Below are 15034 nucleotides of genomic sequence, written 5' to 3'. Positions count from 1 at the left end.
AAATGCCTTTTGATACTTAAGTGTGCACAGTTGAAACATGCAGGGACAAGTAAAGAAGAAATGAAGGATAGGGAAGCAAAGCAACCGCATGAGGACTGTTAAAAGTAGAGGTGCTGGTTATTTGGAGTGGATCACAATTCTTACAGCTCGCAGCTTTTTAATTTGGGAGGATGAGTGCACGCTTGTTTCCCAGTGACTGCCCTTCATCCTTGATTGTCAACATCATCTTCAGATTAATCTAAACTAAAGATGAATACACAGAGGTGTAACAGGTGTTACAGAAGCAGTGAGAATGCTGATAAGGTTTCAACACGCTCTGACAGTACATACAATGTAAAATACTCAAGTCCTGTGTGCATCATCTCTTTTTTATTAGTACTTCAGGGGAAAATGGTTTTACCATCCATCAGACACAGGTATTTCTCTGTGAAATTAATGGTGGTTGGCAGAGCAGAGTGTAATACACTCAGCCATGGTAGTTTGACACAAAGGTTAGAGGAGTGACACAAGATGTTCCTGTATTTGCCTCCCCCCCCCACTTTTTTTCTGAGCGACCTCTGTTAAGTTCCTGTAGATATCACAGCTAGTAGATATTTCAAATTAGGATCAGATATTAGGGTCTAAAGGGAAAATCTGCCTGATCTCCTATGAAAAGTTAGAGTTTGTTAATCCTTTTTCCGACCTATCATGAAATGAATTTTTGGATTTCAGTTTATGCTTAAAATTGTGACGAGCATTTTAATGAGATGACAAAGTAAGTCATCTTCTGCAAACTTGTTCCTTAAAATTCCTCTGGTTATCAGGGTTAGTGTCAATCTACATCTGTTGTGTGAAGGTCTGGCTGAGCTGACTTTGTATCTTCAACAGACCCATATCCCTTGCTTCCCCCTCACTGGCAGAACAAGATCAGCTTTGTGTTTACTGCTTTCCGCACCGTGTTCCCAGACAACTCTTGGTAATGGATGCTGAGGAGTCCAGATTAAGAAGTGCGTCATTAGATAATTGTATTCCAGCAGCAGATTGCTTTAGTTGGGGGTGTAATGCAATTTGAAAGAATTTCCTGGTGCATGGAGTACTGTAATGTTTCATTTAGTGTATTTGCAAAGGATCCAGATTGTTCCTTCCCCATCCAGAGGTAGCTGGGAGTGGTGTAAGACGCAGTGGTTTGTTTCTGTACGTAGCTTGGTGTACCCAATTTAGCTTCCTGCATTACCCCTCCTTTGGAAAGACTAAGGAGCAGCAGTGTCCCACCGATTTTGGTTTCCTTTTGTGGTGAGGTTGTTGATAAGGATTCCTGCTATTTGTTACTATCCCTTATGTGCTTAGATCATATGTTCATGAGAAGCCACTTCATCTAAGTCTGATCTCCAGCCTTGTGAGACTGGGGGTTTGTTTTTTCCATGCCTAAGAAAATCTTGCTCAAGAGACCACAGAATCGTCAGGATGGGAAGAGACCTTCAAGATGATCTAGTCCAACCATCAACCCAGAATAATCACCCCTAAGCCATATCCCCGTGTGCCACATCCGGATGCCTCTTAATATTTGAAATATTTTTAAGAAATGAATCACTGGTCGTTGGTTTTTTGTTTTTTTTTTGTTTGGTTTGGTTTTTCGTTTGTTTTGTTTTGTTTTGTTTTTTTCCAATGCAGAAGATGAACTTTTATCAGCTCTCATTTTTTGGTTAGGCTTTTCACTTACTTTTAAGTAAGTTTGTTGAGAAGTTTGTTATTTGTCTCTGTGAGGTTTGTTTTTTCACAGTCTGTAATATCAGTAGTTCTTGAGAAGTAGGCTGGAACAGGAACTCTCTCAGGGAGGCTTGCAGACCTAGTTCATGCTTTGGTCAGGTTGTTCTTTAGTTATTTAGTAAGAGTTCAGTGCCCAACAGTCTGTTATAAGGTGCTTGCAGGGAAGGTGCCCAAAGCTGTTTTGGAGAAGGACAGTTGAAGAAAATTATTAATAACTTTCTAGGAGAGTCTTTTTTGAAGGAAAAACAAATGTTAATAAGGCTGTATTTCTACTTGACCCTGCTCTTTTTCCAAGTATTTCTAAACCATTGATCTCACTGCTGTCAAATGTGATTTAGATTTACTTCGAATAGTACACATAATCTGCATCGGTGTGTTATTTGCCTATTGAGGCAAATGATATTTTTGATAAAACATCTTTTTTTTCTGTGCCATAAAACATATACAATAAAGTGGTACAACAAAAGAAGGCTTTCATTTGTTGCTTTTCAAACTTTCTAGGGGCTTGGCCTTGTATTTTAATATTTTTGTCATTTTGCATACAAGGCCTATTTCAATATGCTTTAAAACTCTCATATAATATATTCATGTCTTGTTTTACTGCACTAATAGAAATGTTCTGTCTGATAGTAACGTGTTGTTTGACCTCTGATCTATTTTTCAGTTTTAGAAAAGTCACCTTATGTCACTAAATTGGTGAGATTTAAGGATATTCATCACTTTTTCATATCATGTTATGCTAGGTTGTATACTCATAATTTGCTTGAAGTCTCAAATCTGTTACTTCAGAACTGGGAGGCTGAGTGGAGGTTCTGTAGCAGTTACATAATGCACATTCCAGCTGTCAGAAGCATCTGTTGGTTTCCTTTTTTGGTTTTGTTTTCTTGTTTGTTTGGTTTTTAACAAGAGAATTGTTTGGTAATTGCATTAATACAGAAATATTTCCTAGATGGTGGCAATGACTGTCGGAGCAGGTTTTCTCATGGCTTCTCATGGCATCACTATGTAGACTTAGAGCTGCGGAAAATTGGAAGAGTTCAATACAGTGTTGTTAGAAAGACAAAATCTTCTCAATCAGATTATTATGTTGACATATCTCTGTCTATTTTTTATTGTTAGTTTTAACCTGGTATTTGTCTGGAATCACTTTTAAGACCCAGATTTTCACAACTGCTGTTGGACCACTTGTGAATCTTATACAGGAGTTCTGCAGGAGAACATTTTAAATGTAGACTCTCAAGGAATATTTGTATTTTTGCAGCCTTAAAGTATTTCCCAACTTTTTACAGTTTGTTGTTATGTAAATACTTAAATATATAAAGAGAGCAAGAGAGAGAGAGTGGGATGCCATGGAACCATGTTTGTTTCTCTGTTTAGGGTATAAAACAATGTCTGTGCTTACCAAGCTGATACAATACATGATACAAAAACAAACCCAAAAACCAACCAACCAAAAAAACCCAAACACCCCCCCTCCACCACAACCAAACCTCAAACTGAAATATAACATTGTAGCAGCCTATGTACTCAAGTATACTTTGTTAATATATGTTTGTGTAATGGCTGCTGCTGCTATCAATACAGCCAGCCCTTGTTAATTCTGACAAATACTAACTGAGGGTTAAATTCTTCAGTTTACACAGCAGTTTTACTTCAAGATGTTTGACAATGACATAGTACAGGACATAAAATTTCTTTTATGAGCACTATAAAAAAAACCATTTTTTTCCAGAAATGTTTCTGGAGAGTTTGATATTTGGGATAGAAAATGTTAAATAGAAGATTAATTTTTCTGAAGCCTGTTATGAGTTTAGTTTGACCTTAAGAGATAAAAACCATGGGACAAACTATGTAGATAGAAATCTATTCTGAGTATCCCACGCAGGTTTAGACAGTTCCTGGCTTGTAGCAGACCTGTGTCCCTCAGTGCCTGTGCAGTGGCACTGCTCTGTCTGCAGGGAGTCTGTCACATGCTCCTTCAGGCACTCGCTAGCACAGGACAAGACAGGGTGCTCTTCACAGGCCAGATGAAAGCAAACTAAAATATCACAGCATTTTTGTGTTTCAGAAAGTAATGTAGCTGTATTCCAATTTTCAGAGCAGTGGAAAAAGTTCTGTGTTGGAAAGTCTTGTGGGGAGGGATCTGCTCCCACGAGGTACTGGAGTTGTCACCCGGAGACCCCTTATTCTGCAGCTGGTGCACGTTTCCCCAGAGGATGGTCGGAAAGGAGCTGGAGATGAAAACGGTAAGTGTGATCCAAGAATGTGTTTTGCCTTTTTATTCAAGTCTTTCCTGTTGTTTGAATGTAATCTTAAAACTCTAGTATGCTTTTTAAAATTTGCCTGGAAGAAAGCACAGCTGTTTTTGCATCTGTTTTTTCCATCTTGCAAATGTCATGAAGTCAAAATCTTTTGGACATTCAAAATACCTTTAATGTTTTAAGCTTTCCTGTTCTTGGGAATTTCTTTTGAGAAAAACAGTCATTTCAGTTGTGAAGATAATTGTCCGGAGTGTAGAGAACATGATTTCCTTATGTGTTTTTCATCCCCTCCCCTTTTGCTGTTTATATAAGGTGTTTCATTGAGAAGGTGAGAAATGAAAACAAACTTGTAGTAGATGCAAACAGAATTGAACTGACAAGTTCTGTAGCTTACACATGCCACCGTACTGGGCTGCACTGAGAGACATCAAGTGCATCAAGCAGGGCACTTTAAATGTTCTGTAGTTTTTTACTCTGATGCTTGTCTTCTGTACTGCTTCTATTTTATCCTTCAGTAGAACAAGAAGGTGATCTCAATAGTCCCTTGGGAGGTTCAATGCTCATTTTATACCAACTAATGCTCCTGATTAGGAGCAGCAGGGGCATATCCACCTTCTGATTGTAAGATAAATCTTAGGTTTTTTTTATGTAGACACTAACAACTGTACAGGCTTTTGTTGGCATGATAAACTTGGGACTATAAATATTATTTCTCATTGTGTTCAAATTTTTCTTTATTTGTTTCTAGCAATAGTAAGTCAAGGTATCAGATGTTCTTTACAGTATTTATTTTCCTGTAATATTTATAAAATTTTGATTTCTGGAGGACAGTTACTTGTGTTGTGCTGTTTAAAAGGTTTAAGCTCCAATCTTAGTTACTGTCACAAGCAAAAAAAAAGAGTTCATAACAATTAGCATGCAAACCATGTGAGAAATTATAGGGACAATTCAGGGTGGAAGTTATTTCAGGAGACCTCTAGTCCAATCTCCTCAAAATAGGGCCAACTCTGAAGCCCACACCACGTTTCTTTGGTCTTTATCTGCTTGGTTCTGAAAACCTTGAGGGATGGAGAGTTCAATCTCTGTGCAACTTTTAGAAATGGCACATTTTATGTCTTCAAATGCAGTTTTACATTGCTTGTACTGTGCAGGGTATAGTTGGTATTTCTAGAACTTCTCAGAATGCTTGGATTCTGAGTTGTAGGGTAAAATATTATTTTGCTCTTCTTTGCTACTTTACAGGTGTAAAAGGTTTTGTAGTTGGAGTATTCTGAGTCAAGGCAGAGCCTTTTTGTTTTAGGTTGCATTTCATTTGGGGATTTGGATTTTAAATTTAAAATTTATAGGGATGTTGGGCTAAATTGTTATTTATGATGCCCACTTAGATTTTTTTGGGGAAAACAATCAATACGTAAGATGTTAATGTTATGATCTCATCTTGTTCTTCTGAGAGAGATGTCGGCTTGTTTGGTAAGAACAGGGATTTGATAAGAACAGAAATTGTTTTACCAATTGAGTTTGAAATGTCTATTCTCTCCAAAATTCAGGCAAATTGTGGTCTAAATGGTATTGTCAGTGATCTAGCTTATGTTCAGATTGTGGTGTTACATCTGAGAAGAATGGATCAAGTAGCTTGGAAAGAAAAATGATGACAACCTCTTATCCTGGCTGTGCTGTGTAACATTGTAATAAGTGCCATTAGAGGTCTATTTTTAGAGGTAATTTTACTTGTAATGAGGTGGATGTTGAGGTAGGGGTGAAGATGGATTTGGGATTTCCCAGAGGGAAGTAGTCTTGCAGAAAAGGATTTTATGATGAGAGATTTCTTTATGAGTTGAATATTGGACAAGAGAGTATCAGTCTTGGCATGCTGCTTTCTGAATGCTGGCATTGAACTCTCTGTGCACACAGTTTTATACAACTCTCTCTTTACTTTTGACTTCTGTATTTTGATTGTTGCCTATGTCCATCATAGTGCTTGCTCTACTGGTGTTGTATATCAACACAGCCATTTCAAAATAGCTACTACTCTGTGGTTCCTACAAGCTTTAATTTTACCTCTGTTGGAGAGTAGGCATCCAGAAAGCTTCCCATTTTTAACACAAAACACTTTTCACTGCTGTGCTGTTCACTTAAGGAGGGACAAGTAACACCCTTTGTACTGTGATCACTGCAATTAATAAAGACAGTCAGAAAATACCAAAGATAAATTTTCCATTAAATGTGAAGTTCTGTATTTTTGTAACAGGCTGATCTGTATATTCTACAGAGAATGTGTGTAATTTGATGGGAAGGAAATGTTCTCATCATGCTTTTGCTGTTTGTTGTTGGCCTCTAGTGATTCAGCACATATGGTGAGTTTGATGTGATGATACCACACTGTGGTGTTCTCTGATCAAATTGCAAGAGAAGCAGCACTTATCAGAGAACTGGGCCTGGTCTTGTGAATTATTAAATTGGCCTTGCAGTGGAGACTATAATGGTAGTTTAGAAATGGAAACTCAGAGAGAAATACAGTGGCCAAGTAGTAAATGCTTATAGGTTCCTTTTTTTCATTTGTTCCAAGATAGGGAACTGAACATTGTTCAAATTCTGAGCAGACAGAATTGATGCAGAACACAGGAATAATTAATACAGATCCATTGCTTGATAAATCAAGATTGTTTTGTTAGCCTTTTGCTCTCTACTTCAGATAGCAATCTCTTATCCCTAGCTCCCATACAGTGTGGCCTGCTTCACTGGGCTTGGCTTTGTAGAAGCGCTGGAGAGGAAGAGCTGTCCCTCAAAAGTGCTTGCAGTCTAGTTGGTGTCAAGGACGGGAAAAATGGTGCAACAGTTAGTATTTGGGAAGTTCTCATTGCCGTGCTGCTGGAAATCCTCTATGGTGGTGGCCTTTTCTGACTCCCAGCAGTTTCTCCCATTGGGAATGAGTAACATTTCTATTGCTTTAGAAAGGGAGAGGAGATACATAAATAACTGAAGTCAGTAATTTTTGTATTTTATTGAGCTTCTTTAAGAAGTGTTCTATAGTAGGACATAACAAGTACAATTTGGTGGAGGGCAGTCCTGAGAAAAGTCAAGTAATATATGTGCTTTTCCTGAGTATTAATTAAGGTTTGCAGGTCTTACTACAAGATATGGAAAACCAGAAAAATATAGACTGTTGCTTTATTCACGAGATGTGGTGGGTTGTTTTTTGTTTTGAAAAGCAGGATCTGTTTGTTCTTAATTGCTGTGTAATACTGGATTTCATAATGAAAGGGTCGTTTCATCACACCTTTATCTAGCATTTAATCTTTAGTGTAATCAGTTGATTAATTCTTCTGAAGGTATTGCCTGAAAAGCTTACAAAAAGTAACATAACTGAGGGAAGACTGATTTACCAGTTAAATGAGTGATAAAAAAACATTCTTTGTGGAAACCAGAAAAGTGGGTTGCTTAATGTAGGCTAGTTAAAACACTTTCTCCTTGCCTTGAGCATTGTTACCTTTAGAGAAATGCAAATCCTTCCTCCTTTCCTAAAAACTCCTTTCCATTAAATTAGATCTATTGGGAAACTTTTCCATAGGTGTTAGCAAGTTAAAATGCAGTGTCTGTGACCCGAGTGTGTCTTTTCAATCTTTATTTTAAGAAGCTTATAGATAATACTGAAAAAAAATTAGTTATACATCTAACTAAGCCTAGTACCTGGCTGCAAATTCCCATGCCACCAGAAAGAGAATCATTTAAGACTAAAACAGTGTCTGAGAAGGAAATAATTTCCCAAGGAGGGACATAACCAGAGAGTGCTTGGTCCACATCTGTCAAATGTAACACTTGGCAGTATTTTCCTGTATATTTTTCTTCCTGGCTTTAGGCCTCTCTTTACTCCCTTAGATTCAATTTTCAAGAGGAGATGAGCAATACAATACTGAATATATTGTAGTTTCTTCCTCTATGTGCATTTTACTTTATTTCCTGTGAACAGTAAATAAAACCTGTTAAATAACCTGGAATGGAGAAGCCCTTTCATTTTGCACTTACTTTGGAGACTGGTATGTCACTTTCCCTATTTACCAAACAATACAAACAAAAGCCTTTTCCTAATGATGTTGTTTCTCGTTCTTGTGCAGAACAGTAGGGATGAAAGTTTGGTTTTAAAAATTTTTCCTTAACAGATCCAGTCCATCAAAATTATATTTCTATTGATGACACACAAACCTTTGACTAAGCAAAACATCAACTCTCCAGACGAACTAAGCTGTTCAAACAGATGAGTTGATTATTGTTGTACTACCTGAATTTTGTACCAAACCAAAAATAACTTTACCAGTTTGTTGTGCTGCTTGCACTTTCAGAGTGTTGTACAGACATCACAGGAAAATAGAATTTTAAATTCATCAACCCCTCAATAAGAAGTTTGGGGTTTTTGTAATGAAATTTCCATAAATACTTTGAAAAATTAAAAGTTGAGAAGGGTAATGCATATGTTGTCTCTTCTTAAATCTGTCTCAGAACTGGTGTTATTATTTAATTGAGTAGTAAAAATATTGATGCACAGCATCAGATTTCCTTCCCATGCAGTAACACTACTTCCAATGACATTATAAATGTTTCTTTACTCTTTCTGGTTCTTGCCATGAGTAAATTATGAGAAACACATTTTGCCAAAGAAGTTCAGCTCTGTGGAGCCCAGTGGTGCTGTTTTCTGTGCTCAGATAAGAAAATAAGTTGAGCTGTTGGAATTAGGTGTCTGGCAATGATAATCATCATCAAGTCAACTTTGTTGTACAGAATATCTGATTAATAGGCATAATTTATATGTGTTTAGTTAAGGTCTTATTTCTGTGCATATTGCTAATATGTTACACACTCTCATCAATACTAGAATAGCATGCACATCTGTCTGCATGCATTTGTGCTCTTTGTAATTGAATCTGGTACTGAAAGTGAATAAAATGCTATATTAAATATGATTAAAAATGTTAAACACCATTCAATGCTGTTTCTCTTTAACTGCAGACCCTGCTACATGGAAAAATTCAAGACACCTTGCTAAAGGTTGCCTTTATCCACTTGCTTTTTCTCCCTACACCTGAAGTGCATGCTTATATACACTAATCACATACATTTCATGCCACATGATTGTTGATTGATTACACTTTTCCTTTTACACTCTGGCTACTGTGGTGATTATTTTGCTGTCTTGTGATCTGATTGATTTTCAGTTTTCTGATCTTGTTGCATTAGAATGAGATAATTTTGCTTTTCTTCTGTGCCATTGCTGCTTCATAGAACTTTCTGCACTTTAATTCCCAAATCCTTAAAAAAAAAAGCTTTGTTGATCAACTTTCTTGAATTTCAACTTAAGTGAAAAAAACGTTTTGAAAGATTACTTGATTGTAGGTAAACCATGTGTTTGCCAACGGGCCAGATTTCTTGTAGACAGTTCTTGTAGAGCAGATTTCTGTGTCAGGGAGCACAGAGGAAATGACCCCAAACTAAAAATTGGGAATGGAACTTGCCTCTAATACTTGGAAACCTAATAGTGAAAATGTGGATATCTTGCAGTGTGACTCAAACTGCTGCCTGTGCTACAAAGCAGGAATTGAACAAAACCTCCTTTGGTGTTTCTGGGACTGCTCTTGCATAGTCCCCAAGTAATTCTGGACCTCAGTGGTGACTGACAAGAGTGAAGATGTTTGGTCCTTGACAGATTTGGGAAGAGACATGTTCTCCTAAGGCTTCTTCGTTATGCAGAATTCTTATGCACTTTCTGTTTGCTTGCTTTTAGTTCTACAGGTTTTTCTAACTTTTTCTTTCAGCTGTAATTTGATCTTGCATGGTTTAGAAAAAAAGATGCCTTTTCTTTCCCAGGTTTTTCAGCTATTGCTAATAATACTTTTGTTTTCTGTTACAAGCTGATATTTAGTGAACAAGACCATTCCTGAAAGATTGCAGGAGAGGTGATTAGCTCAGTCATAGGTAGGGAAGGTGGACCTTGTGTGAGACAAATTAGACATAGTAGTGAGGTGCAGTGTTTCAATAGACAGAATCATAAATCTATTTGTACTGAGCTATTTAACATCTAACTGTAGAAAGCTAACTAATTTTTCTTTTGCTGATTGAAAAAAAACAAAACATCATAGTTTTCAATGACCAGGACTTGGAAAAAATATTAGTGAAACATCTACTTTTTTCTCATGTATCCTTTTTTGTTTTCAGAGGTAGATGCTGCAGAATGGGGTAAATTTCTTCATACAAAAAATAAGGTATGTTTACTCTCTTGATGAAGTAGCAGTGTCATAAATATGTTAACAGATATATACTTAATTCTCTTATCTTTTCCCTTGACTTTCCTGAAAAGAAGATGTTTATTTGTACTATTATACCTGCTGTACTGTATGGCAGAATATTGAGGATTTTGTGTTTTCTGAGTAGAAAACTTTTGAAAACATAAAATGTCTGTTGTGTGGGTTGTTGATTCTGCTGAGTTATCATAGTCCTTTTTGGGTTATTCTGTTGTTTATTCTATTTTGTGCATTGCCAAAATGAGAATGGATGTCACAAAGACAAGGACAGGTGTAAGCCCAAGTCATTTCAGTCCATTGAAGAATTGGCTACTTCAGAGGTTTGCTGGAAAGCTGTGAGAAGGAACAAAGAGCCTCATGCATCAGGGTGAAGGAGCACAAACTGAGATGACCTAGCACCTCAGGAAGAGTCAAAGCTTAATTCTTGCTTGAAGACAGTCATATTTTTGTTGGCAGATGAATGATACAAGTGTTTATTATTTTAAACAGATTTTCTCACATTCTAGGCAGTGCTAGAAATTGAAGTGGAGAGGAATATAGAGGGAATCAGTGGAAGGATAGCTCTGTGCTACCCTTTTTGGTTGGTGGCAGGAGAACAGTTTTTACAAGAGCGGAAAAATTTGAAAATGAAACTGCCCTTTGTCCTCTTCACGATGAGAAGGGGTTTAGGCTACATGTTGCTTATTAACTTCAAAGGATTCCAACTAGACTCAAAATGGAATGAAGTATTTGGAATTCTCTGTAGGTGGACACAAATTAACAACTTGTGTCTGACATTGGTCATAAGTGCTAATAATTGCCATCTCACAGAATTAGTCAACAGATTAAATACCAATTTCTGTAATTTTTAGCACTGATCATTCCTATTTACATCATTTTAAGGGCTACTAGTAATTCTTACATATTTTTAAATATTCTGTATACTTAGAGAATTTTTCACCTTCCCTTGGAGAACATTATTTTGCAGTTAAATAAGTGAATGCTGTCTTTGATTTTTAAACTTTTTTTTCTTCCTTCAGATCTATACAGATTTTGATGAAATTCGTCAGGAAATAGAAAATGAAACAGAGAGGATTTCAGGAAACAATAAGGTAAATCCTGTACTGTCCATCTGTTGTCTTGCTATTGATTTTCTTGCTGCTTAAACCTTTCTTGAAGAGTTTCAGCAGCTAGGAGCAAAAAGCACTTAACTGTTCTAATGAAGAACATAGGAATACTTCTTGCTATCTTGAGATTTTTTTGCTGTGTTCATGAGAAAATTACTTCAGCTGAAGGACAGAGAATTGTTTCTTTACTTCGAGATTCTGTAATAAAAGTGCAAAAAATAAACTTTTGCTTAAACTTGCTTTCATTTTTCTACATACCTGGCTTTATGTAATTATAAAACTGGCTGCTGACAAAGACAAAAGAATTGGTTGACAGATAGTTGGCTTTTCTTTGCTGTGTGTTTTAAGGTATGTGGTGAAAGAAAGTCTTTGTAGTATGAAGCTACAGCCTTTGGATTTTCATATGATGAATTTAAATAATCCAGGGCAGTAATTATTTCTTCTTATTAATGTGTTTCTAGGGAATCAGTCCTGAACCCATTCATCTTAAGATTTTTTCATCTAATGTTGTAAATCTGACTCTTGTGGACTTACCTGGAATGACAAAGGTAAGGTGCAGAATGCTCCTCTTCTGACTCAGTGTGTATTTTTGAACAAGGTGTGCCTGTTCACTCTTTGCCAGTGTTCTGCATTGCTAGATGAACTGCTTTCCTGGGGTTAAGTAGTGTTATGTAAATTTGACATGTCACTGTCTTCCGGGGTAAGATTTGGGTTTCTGCTGCGCTTTGCTGATGTCAGAGATAGGTTTGCTTATGTTTTTCCTCTTTCTACATATAAGTGATGGTAGGTGTGTGGGCTGCATGTTCCTTGCCATAGAAGAGGCAGCACTCCAGGTCTCAGAGCTGTGCCTGCAGATAGATGAGTATTTGGCAACTTGGAAGGTCTCTTCCACATTGCTTCTCCAGGAGTGGCTATGTGTAGAAGCTGTGTAAATTGAGGATATCCTAACAGAAATGTTCAGATCCTGCTTGTTCAGCTTACATATGGAATAATTTTCTGAGACACAAAGATGACAAGATGACTTCTTTCCTTGCCCATGCACACATCCCCACCCCACTCTGCCAGTTGTGCATGTGGTTCTTGGACACCAAGCCTCATGCATGCATAAAGACACAATTTTGAACAGTTCCATCTTGGTATTTTCTCTAGGTGCCTGTTGGTGATCAGCCTAAAGACATTGAACTTCAAATAAGAGAGCTCATCCTTCAGTTCATCAGCAACCCCAATTCCATTATCCTGGCAGTCACAGCTGCCAACACAGACATGGCCACCTCTGAAGCCCTGAAAATAGCTCGGGAGGTGGATCCAGATGGTAAGCACCAAGGCTGACTGGATGCTGTAATTCAACTGCTTTTTAAAACTCAGTCCTAAAATAAAACTGAAGTTGTTTGAGCAAAATATAGTAAGAAAAGTAAATGTCACCACATTTCCTAGAAAATATAAGTTATGTATTTGCTTAAAGACTTCTTGCTGCAGTCTCTGCAACTCGAGGCCTCTGGGATGAATCAATAACTGATAGATTTCTGGCTTGCCAGCAGGCCAAGTAACTATTCTAACAGTCATGGAGTCACTTCTGTGTCCACAGCAGCAACATTGTGTTAAGAATATTGGGGGTTTTCAGAGTTTTAGTAGTTCACAGTGGTCTGTTAGGGCAACTTCATGGTTTATTGTCCAACATTGTTTCCTCTGGTAGAGAAAATATGCCACTGTGCAGCTAAGTAATTGACTGTCTAGCTGTTAGTTTAGTGACTTTTAGTAAGGATAAGATGAATTCTGTGCCCTGTATTTATGTGGGAGAATTGACTGATTTAATGGAATAGGAAGATAATAATTTTATATTTACTGAAGGATTTTGAAACAGATTTGAAGCTACTGGCTGCCTGCTTCTTGCTTTTGCGAAGTGCTGTCAGTACCATTGATTAACAAATGGCATTGTGTGATTTGAAAGAACATGGGTTAATACACTTGGAAAAGAAACATACAGCAATTAGGTTAAAAATTTAATGTTGGTACCTTCAAATTTTTCTTTCCATAAAATGTAACATTTCTTGATTGATTTCAAACTCGAAGTCTACTTTGGCTTGTCTGCCACATAACCTTGAGGGAAAACCTCTTCTGGCAGTCTGCTCAGTTAAACCATCCTGGTTCAGGAGATCCCTTTTATTTTACTCCTGTAAAAATGATCGACAGTGTCTTTTGGATCACTTCCCAAAATTCTGAAACTTAAAGGTCTGGAGTGGCAGATCATGTTGCATGTTCTGCAGCAGTAATGCTGCAGTGAGAATCTACAGTACTAAAGTAGCACATGAAAGTTTCAAGACCCAAGAACTTACTGATTTTACTGAGATGCTGGTTTGGTTTTTTAGACTCAAAAAGTGTGTTATATTTTAAAGAAACGGTTCTTGGCACATTTTTTTTCAGACCAAGAGCTCAGGAAATACTGAGGTCCCAGACAAATCCTGTGTGTGTTAGCCTACTGGTTTAGATAGGCAATATTTCCCTAATTAATGAATTGAGGTCACTAATTCTCCATTCGCTGAATTATGAGTTTTAGTTACTCTGAAATCAGAACATCCCTGTGAGTGTTTTCCTTTTGGTAGGTCGAAGAACCCTTGCTGTTATCACAAAGCTGGATCTCATGGATGCTGGCACTGATGCTATGGATGTGCTCATGGGAAGAGTGATTCCAGTCAAACTTGGCATCATTGGAGTAGTGAATAGGTCTGTGTGGGCACACTGGTGCTATTTTTAAAACTCTGTTAATATGAAGTAACGCTTCTGCTTTTTTAGCCATGAATATAGTTTTAAGAGTAAGGTGACAATGTTGAAATAAACTTCTGAATAAGCAAGTGAGAAGCTTGTTGCTCACTCCTCAAAGCCTTTGTTCTTCCACTCAACCAACTGCTAATGCAGACAGGAGTAGAGACACTTCTAGAAAAACTATATACCACTTCTGCTGTTGTTCTTCAGCTTGAGAGGTGCTTCTGGTCAGCTGTTCACACTAGCTCTGGTCCAGCACAGGTCCTGTATATATTAGTCCTAACTGCATATGACTGTGGTACTGTTTGCTGTATTGTTTTTACCTTACTTAGGTCAAATCTCATGTAGTTTTGATAAGAGCATTGCTTACTCTGTGTATAGTTGCTACCAATACAGATTTGTTGACTATGCTGCATGGAGAAACAAATAAAAACTGTTAAAATCTAAGGAAGGTGAGTTATGTGTGTGAAGCAAAACCCAGTTGTTAAATGTTCTGTCCAGAAAAGCAGAAGTGTAAATTACTTTTACTTTGCTTCCAGTAACTAGTGTGTAACTCTGCCTTTTACCTTCAGGAGTCAGTTGGATATTAACAATAAGAAGAGTGTGGCTGATTCCATTCGTGATGAGTATGGGTTTCTCCAAAAGAAATATCCTTCCCTTGCCAATCGAAATGGAACCAAGTATCTTGCTAGAACACTGAACAGGTATTACTTGAAGACATAAACTGATGGGTTAGAATGTATGTGCAGACCTTTCTTTTTGCCCTTAGTGTCTCTTTTGGTGCTGTACATTGCTGCATTAAAGAAAACTGGCTGCAAGCTCTGGGTCTCTCGGTTTCTGAATTTACTGTTATTTCCCCAAGTAAATGTTT

The 15034-nt window shown here is 37.3% G+C and overlaps 1 protein-coding gene across 4 annotated transcripts in view; it reads left to right on the top strand.

The window, feature by feature from the left end:
* Positions 1–15034, top strand: part of DNM1L (dynamin 1 like) — a 35592-nt gene that overhangs the window by 7602 nt on the left and 12956 nt on the right. For 2 of the 4 annotated variants that reach the window (XM_038154231.1, XM_038154234.1), the window contains exons 2-9: positions 3845–3992; positions 9009–9047; positions 10212–10258; positions 11317–11388; positions 11865–11951; positions 12553–12715; positions 14004–14124; positions 14736–14867. In XM_038154231.1, coding sequence (XP_038010159.1) covers positions 3845–3992; positions 9009–9047; positions 10212–10258; positions 11317–11388; positions 11865–11951; positions 12553–12715; positions 14004–14124; positions 14736–14867 — 809 coding nt within the window. The remainder of the gene's footprint in view (positions 1–3844; positions 3993–9008; positions 9048–10211; positions 10259–11316; positions 11389–11864; positions 11952–12552; positions 12716–14003; positions 14125–14735; positions 14868–15034) is intronic. The other 2 variants (XM_038154235.1, XM_038154233.1) reach the window with 1 other exon arrangement.

This window comes from Motacilla alba, chromosome 1A, assembly GCF_015832195.1.
Source record: "Motacilla alba alba isolate MOTALB_02 chromosome 1A, Motacilla_alba_V1.0_pri, whole genome shotgun sequence".
NCBI lineage: Eukaryota > Metazoa > Chordata > Aves > Passeriformes > Motacillidae > Motacilla > Motacilla alba.
The sequence above is the reverse complement of the archived record's forward strand: the minus strand, read 5'-3'. Positions and strand labels throughout refer to the sequence as shown.